The sequence below is a fragment of the Triturus cristatus genome, chromosome 1_2, assembly GCF_964204655.1.
Source record: "Triturus cristatus chromosome 1_2, aTriCri1.1, whole genome shotgun sequence".
NCBI classification, from domain to species: Eukaryota; Metazoa; Chordata; class Amphibia; order Caudata; family Salamandridae; genus Triturus; species Triturus cristatus.
The window spans coordinates 889,131,542-889,139,536 of record NC_140580.1 but is presented as its reverse complement, the minus strand read 5'-3'; the positions used below and the strand labels follow the sequence as shown (position 1 = coordinate 889,139,536).

The following is a 7,995-nucleotide window of genomic DNA, read 5'->3' as shown; positions in this document are numbered from 1 at the left end:
CAGAAAGATTCACGCTGCATAACTGCTCCATTTAATGCCTGAGAGGAAGGTGGTGGGAAGAGGACAGAGATAGGACTTGCGCCCCTAACAATCACAAGGTTGGATTTTACAGTAAATTTCTAAATTAGGTTTGCAAAATGTTATAAAAAACTAATAAAATTACAAGTGTTTAGTGAAAGGTTTTTATGCAACATTTTATATAAAAAGGAAATTAATTTGATGTATGCTACATTTTTTGTTTTGATGTAAAATACTCAAAATGAATAGACTGATGAACACTAATTCCCATGTGAATCTATCAGATGTCCCCAGTATACCGAAGTTCGTACACAGATTCTCATGAAAGATATGATTCTTTACAAAGATTTAGACATTGGTTGAGTCAATTTTTTTATTGGATACATTTTCTTTCAAATTTATACCGTAATATACAGATACGAAATTCATTCTCCCATTGTCTTCTTTACCAATTACATTTCAGACTTTTCAAAACAGGCACATTAACCAAAAGGAAAAAAACTACACGACAAATACTTAAATTAAAATAAATGTCAAAAGTTAAAGGAAACAATATTAACTATTTATTTGTATTTTCATACGCGCACAGAAAATCCAAATTTCAATCCCACTCGTGCTAGCAGGATTTAAAATAACCTTGATTTTTATTTCTTTTAAATATGTAGTTTCAATATACATCTCCACCTATGTACACTTTTGGATACCAATTTTTGGTGATCACATACTTGAAAGGTAAAATGAACATCACCGAATTAAAATGTTATCAAAATAACATTTCGGAGGGTGGCGGAGGGGTATGTAATGCCATTCACCGTTCCATATACTGTCTGTTAAGGCCTAAGTAAAGAGAAATTTACTTTAATAAAAGCTAACAGTATGAAGAAAGGTTCTTCCACTTTTTTCTTCAAATTCTTGTAACAGTTCATCTATTTCATTGTCCATGTCTTCCGTGTGTTGTATCTGTGGGAAAAAGCACAAAGGATGGCCGAGGTTATTGTCATAACATGTAAGACTAAACCTGTGAGGCAAAGACGACCCACGAACTAGCATGTATAAGTAAAGGTGGATTAGACAGAAGAATGGCAAAAATCTGCGAAAACATTGTCGATGTGCAGTAAATGCTTAAACTGTATCCACTTGCAGTTCTTTTACCTATCGAAGACTCTGAAACAAAATCATCTTATAAACGTCTTTGTTAATAGCCTCACCTCAGTGGAAGAGAGAACAGTTGACATTTTCAGATTTCACAACTGATTTGGAATACCGGTTGGTCAGAATGAACCACAAAAAAAGCTTTAAAGTGGCTCATTTGTGAGGGGGTCCTAAAGCATTGGTCTCCTCATGCAAAGCTCCAGCATATGCTCTACCAAAAGTACCAGGTTAGATCTCACCTTTTTCACTGCCACGTATAGGTACAGCAGGGCATACATTTAACAAAGGTATGGCTGTGTGGGTGTTGCAAAGGAATGAGAGCAAGAGTACCAGAACCACAGTCACACCAATTTCACTTACTCAGTTGTTCTCGATGGCTCCATCGAAATGTTTCTGAAGGTCATACCACAGCATCAAAAACAAGAAGTTAAGATCACATATGCAAAACCAGGCTTCAGAATTCCTGGCCAAAGGCTGCACAATGCTGCGGAATGATGCTGCGTGGAGCGTTGCTTACTAAAGTTATGTGAGTTAGCCCACACCAGTCTAGCTTTCAAATCTCTGCAAAGGGGCCATTCCTCTGCCTTGGCTCTGGTGGAATAACTGAAAAGACTGGACTGTTGAAGAGGTTAAAGCACTCCCATATTCTAGCCTTTGAACATTCAAGAGACTATACTCCTGGCAATAACGTTCACTGGTTTATAACCTGTGGTAAAACACCATAGGCAGCAAGTAGACCAGACTTCCTGATGGTAGCAGCTTTTTCAAAGAACAGTGCAAGAGGCCTGCACACATCAAGGTTATGTTGTACTTCTTCATTCCGGGAGCTATTTGAGCTGGAATGCTGGAAGAATCCTTTCCTGGTTAAGGAAAAACAAACATCTGGAATAAAAGACAGCGTTGTGTACCACTTACTCCCCATTGAAAACTAAATGCATCTTTATTGGAATGAGTGTTGTGCACCAATCTTACAAACGGAATATATGGTAGGTAAAAGGGCTATTCTCATCTGTTCAGGTCATTCTAAGAAAATTCCCTGGGTTTAGATATATAGTGCATTTAAAAGCCAGGCCAACCATTAGATGCACGGGGAGCAGAATCCCTAATATTATTGTGCAAATGGAAAAAAAGACATTAAAACGTCTCATATCCAACTCACCTTCCAAAAAGAACTTCTCAATGCCTACTGGGATATACCAAGAACGTTTGTAGGAGTCTACTTTGATACCCAAATTTACTAGATGTCTTCATATAGTCACATCTAAGGGGCTTGTAAATGATTTGGGTTAGGACCATAGGTCTGGTATCAAACCTATAGAAATTTCCTCTTGCACATACAGAGGAGTCTTTCCTGCCAGTATCATAGCAACATTGCTGCGCATAAGTTAGTGTTTAACACCCGGCACTGAAGTTCAACAATGGCGGTGAACAATGGGTGTCCAGATCTTGACAACCTGACAGACATAAGATCTGACAACCAAACTGGCCGTGACCAAAATTGGGTTATGAAGATAGTTGAATTGTTAAAATTACTGACATTTTGCACCTGCGTTAGTCAAACGAGAAATGCCCTTTGACGGTCAAAGGAAATTCAGTAACATTCTAATGGTCAAAATATTTCAATTTTGAAGAAAAATATATTGGATAAAGAAAACATTACTCCGTGTTCCAGAAGATGCGTATATTTGCAATGAAAACTCCTAGGAGCAGAAAGAGGTAACCACTTTGGGCAGAAAAGAGGGCCTAGTGCGAAGGACCACTATGTCCAGATGAACTGCAAGAAAAGGAGGCTTGGAGGAAAGAGCCTGAAGCTCACTCACCCTGCGAGTAGATGTGATGGCAAGCAGGAAAGCGGTCTTAAAGGTAAGACGACGAAGAGGACAATTATGTAGGGGCTTGAAGGGAAAACACATAAGGTAAGTAAGAATAAGATTCAAGTCCCACTGGGGCATTACGAAAGGAGGAGGAGGAAAGAGATGAGTAATGCCCTTTAGAAATCTATTTACAAGCGGAGACTTGAAAAGCGAAGGCTGATCAGGAAGTTGCAGAAAGGCAGAGATGGCTGAAAGGTAGCCTTTAAAAGTGCCCAGAGCAGAGCCCTGCTGGGCCAAAGATAGAATGAAGAGGAGAACCTCCAAAAGAGGGGCAGAAAGGGGATCCACAGCCTTTGCTGTGCACCATGCCACAAATTTGTTCCATCTACAGGCGTATACCGTGTAAGTGGAGGTGCGCCTGGCTGCCAAGATGACGTTACAGACTTCGGGAGGAAGGTTGAAAGCTGTCAACTGTTGGTGCTCAGTCTCCATGCAAGGAGGTGGAGGCTGGAAAGGTTCGTCCTCTGCTGCTGCAACAGAAGATCCCCCCCGAAGAGGCACTCTGATCGGAGGATAGATGGCATGCTCAGGAGCTTGAGGTACCAGACTCATTGTGCCCAGTCTGGAGTCACAAGAATGACTTGGGCCCGGTTGCACTTTATGTTCTTCAGCACTCTTGGCAGAAGTGGTACAGGCGGAAAGGCATACAGGAGGCTGCAATTCAACTTGCAACGAAAAGCGTTGCCGAGCGAGTGCCACCTTGGAAACTCCAACCCACAGAACCGCCGACACTGCACATTCTCTTCAGTGGCGAACATATCTAACAAAGGCTCTCCCCACAGCCGAAAGAGACCTATCACCACCTCAGAGTGAAGACGCCACTCGTGATCCATCATGCACCAGCTGCCGAGTTTGTCCGTCCTGGCACTCAGGGAACTGGCCAGGTGTTGAACCACCAGGGATATGCCCTGATGTCCCAGGCATGTCCAAAGGCGAAGAGCCTCTTGACATAGGGTCCACGACCCCACCTCGCCCTGTTTGTTGCAGTACCACATGGTGCTGGTGTTGTCCGACTACCTGCACTACTCTTCCTTTGACGGAAGAAAGGAATGCCTTCAGTGCAGGACAGATCGCCCAAAGCTCCAAAAGGTTGATGTGGAGACCGGACTACGCCAGAGACCCCTGATCTCCGCCTCTCCCAGGTGGCTGCCCCATCCCAGGAGTGATGCATTAGTCACTACTGTGAATTCTAGTTGGGGTAGGGAAAGGGATCTGCCTCTGATCCAATCGCAGTTAGTTAGCCACCACTGCAATTGACATGCAGTCCCCTCCAAGATCTGGACAACATCGGAAAGATTCCCCTGATGCTGCACCCACTAGAACTTAAGGTCCCACTGCAGAGCCCAGATACGCCACCTGGCATGATTCACCAGCAGGATGCAAGAGGCCATGAGTCCCAGCAGCCTCAGGGTCACTCTCACCAAAATCCAGGATAGAGGCTGAAACAGCAGTATCATAGCCCGAATATCCCGACTCGCTGATTGGGAGGATAAGCCAGACACTGCGCTGTATCCAGAACTGCTCCAATGAAAAGGAGCTTCTGAGAGGGAATCAGGTGTGACTTTGGCACGTTGATAGTGAACCCCAGCGAGTGCATGAGGTCTGCCGTAGTCTGGAGGTGGGAGACGACAGGCTCGGCGAGCTCGCCTTTAATAGCCAGTCCTCGAGATAGGGGAAGACTGGAACCCCTGATTTGCGCAGATGAGCTGCGACCACCGCCATCACTTTCGTGAACACCCAAGGAGCACTGGTAAGGCCAAAAGGAAGGCCGGTGAACTTAAAATGCTTGTGGCCTACCGTGAACCATAGGTAATGCTTGTGGGCTGGCAGGACAGGAATGTGGAAATAGGCGTCCTGCAAGTCTAATGCTACCATCCCTTCTCCAGGATTGAGGGCAGACAGAACACGAGCCAACGTGAGCATTTTGAACTCCACCTTCCGGAGGAAGCGATTGAGGGCCCTGAGGTCCAAGATGGGGTGCAGGCCTTTGTCCTTCTTGGGTACCAGAAAGTAGTGGGAGTAACAACCATGACCTACTTCTGGCACAGGGACACTTTCGAAAGCACCCTTGGCCAAGAGTGCTGCAACTTCCCTGCGGAGAAGGGCCAAGTGATCCTCAGACATGCGATGTAGTACAGGTGGCATGGAGGGAGGGGTAGCCTCGAAGGGGAAGGAGTAGCCCCTTCGGACTATCTGCAAAACCCACCTGTCCAACGTGATGTTTTGCCAGTGGGGGAGGGGATGGCGAATCCCGCCGCCCTCTGGCGGCCCTCAAAGTTGGGACCAGGAGTGTTTGGAGCCTGCTGCATGGGGGAGTTAGGGGGTGGCGGCGGACTGGCCCACCTTTTGGCCCCCAGACCCTCGGCCACACATAGGCTGGGTAGCTTGCGTGGTCCTGTGGCTATATTGGGTGGAACGTGGTGGGGCACCCCTTCCGATGGCTCGCAAGGGGCCAAAGGCAGACTGCGTGCTGAGAAAGGTTGCAGCGCGGCCAGAGAATCTGGCTGTATCCCTAGAATCCCTGAAGCGCTCAAGCATTAAGTTCTCCTGGTCACTGAACAGGCAACGGCCATCAAAAGGCATGTGCAGAAGGGTGGATTGGACATCCCCAGAGAAACCAGATGTCCTTAACCAGGCGGAGCACCTCAATGCTACTGATGTGGAACTGTTCTGCCAAGATAGACGGCGGTATCCAGCCCACATCGAAGGGTGAACTTAGCTGCGGCTCGACCCTCTGCCACGGCACAGGTGAGTACGGCCCGGGCCTCCTCGGGGCAATGTGGCAGTACCTGCATAACCTTATCCCACACCGTATGGGTACAACGGCCCAAGAGGCCGGAGTGCAAAGCTGGCGGAAGAAAACCACTCCTTCCCAAGGTGGTCCAGCTTCTTGGATTCATATCTGGGGGAGCATTAGGGAATGTGTCCTTAGAGAACGAGGCTTGGACAACCAAAAGTGGGTCACCTGGAGCCAGGCGGCGACATCGGGCAATCATCCTATCCACAGGACCCCATGTGCTGGGTTTGGACCAAGTGCCAGCAGGACACCTGTAAGGGCTCCATTAAAAGGCAGCAGGGGCGCTGGAGAGGCTGCTGCCGGTTGAAGCACCTCTGTCAGGAGGTTAGTCCTGACTGCCACCGTCAGAAGCTCCAGGCCGACAAACGTTTAGTTAAAAAATGACTAAGGGGCAAGCTCTATCCGGATCAGAGCTGGCTGGCGCGGAAAAAGAAAGAACGGACGTCAGCGCGCAGAGGCAGCGTCTAAGTAGACACTGAGACGGCATCCCAGCGACCATGACACCGGACGTGGAGTCACTTCAGGTGCATTCTCCAAAACTCCATTTTTGTCTCAAATTGCTCAAGTTGTGTGATGAGACAGTCGTTAGTATGGTGGAGCCTCTGAACTGAGTTATAGCTCTCAGTCAGATATTAGCTTTGCATCTCTAGGTCTCATCAGATTTTGTTTTCAAAATGTGCTGCTTCATGTGGTCTAGTCCTTTCTGAGACTGTTTTCAATGCAGTTGAACCTTCAACTGGCAGAAGCCCATATGACAAATACCAGGTCAACAAAGTGTTTTTATGGCTTGTTTGGAGAATATGTTGCCACTTTAATCTTAATATCCGATGTCTGCTAGTCTTCAAGGAGAAAATACTCCTCTGACCATCTTCTCCCCCTATTCTGGGGGAAGCTGTACAACTGCAATGGCAGCCTGAATCATAGTTGATGCAATGTGAAACACTTTTCGCTAGGAGCTTCAGTTTTCTGCACCTTCTGTTTGATCAGGGCTCCTAAGACTAGTATAAACAACCACCTTTAATCTATGAGCATGGTGCCAGAGTGCTTGGCAATGCTGATCGTCATGTTAAAATTGAGGACTTTGGTGCCAGTGGTGGGTGCCATAGGCAGTGCAAAGAGCTGTGATGATGTGAAAATCAAGGAAGATAGGAGTAGGAAATCATGCTGTGACGTGCCATTAGTAATGTCTGTAGGTGTCAGTAACAGATATGAACTAAGGTGCCCAGCATAATTGAAAACTCGCAGGAGCACCGAGGAGGGGGAGGAGCTGGGCAGTTGGGATGGGGGTAGACAGAGAAGGTAAAATACTTCCCAAGATTTTACCTGGCTGTGGTAGATCTCCGGTACAAAAGGGGGTGGAGATGGACGGAGCATCAGAACCAATCAAACACTCACACCCAGTCAACAGATCTGGGTTTGATCCATCACCGTTCTTTAGCCCACTCTGCCACCCCAGTTCAGACATGGCCATATGCAAATCAATCTGACCCTGTGCCTCATGGGAACAGTCCAGCCCGAACTGCCAAGCCATGCCTTCCCTGGACCGGAAACAAGCTTCCTGGGACCGGTTTCTGGCATTTCAGCCGTCTTCAGCCAGGCTTGCTTGAATCCAGTGAGCAAGGGACTCACGTCTGAGCATACACTGCCAACTTATGGCGAACAAAGCGGTACAAAAGGGGGTGGTGATGGACGGAGCAACAGAACCAATCAAACACTCACACCCAGTCAACAGATCTGGGTTTGATCCATCACCGTTCTTTAGCCCACTCTGCCACCCCAGTTCAGACATGGCCATATGCAAATCAGTCTGACCCTGTGCCTCATGGGAACAGTCCAGCCCGAACTGCCAAGCCATGCCTTCCCTGGGCAGACAATAGTAAAACAAAGCTTCTACCATTATGGACACCTTCCTGGCCCACACCTTGTGTGCCTTAAACCGCAAAATCACAAAGCAATGTCTCTTTAATACATTTGACTCTCCCACAATAGGCAGCAGACCCTTTTTAGTAAATGCAGAGGTAAATTGTAATGCATTATGCATGCTCCACCCCCTCCTTACTAACAGCTGTGAACTCCTACCAGAGATAGCAGATACTGGTGTACTACCACATTCCTTAGAGTCGCACTGTTAGATAACTGGTTGCAGGCCTTTTC

The 7,995-nt window shown here is 46.9% G+C and overlaps 1 protein-coding gene across 1 annotated transcript in view; it reads right to left on the bottom strand.

Annotated features, from left to right (window-relative positions):
• Positions 1 to 377: 377 nt before the first annotated feature.
• LOC146868230 (RNA polymerase II subunit A C-terminal domain phosphatase SSU72) overlaps positions 378 to 7,995 on the bottom strand; it is a 263,518-nt gene continuing 255,900 nt past the window's right edge. Inside the window, exon 5 of the mRNA XM_085609532.1 lies at positions 378 to 978. Within this exon, the coding sequence (XP_085465658.1) occupies positions 877 to 978 (102 nt within the window). The 3' untranslated portion in view covers positions 378 to 876. The remainder of the gene's footprint in view (positions 979 to 7,995) is intronic.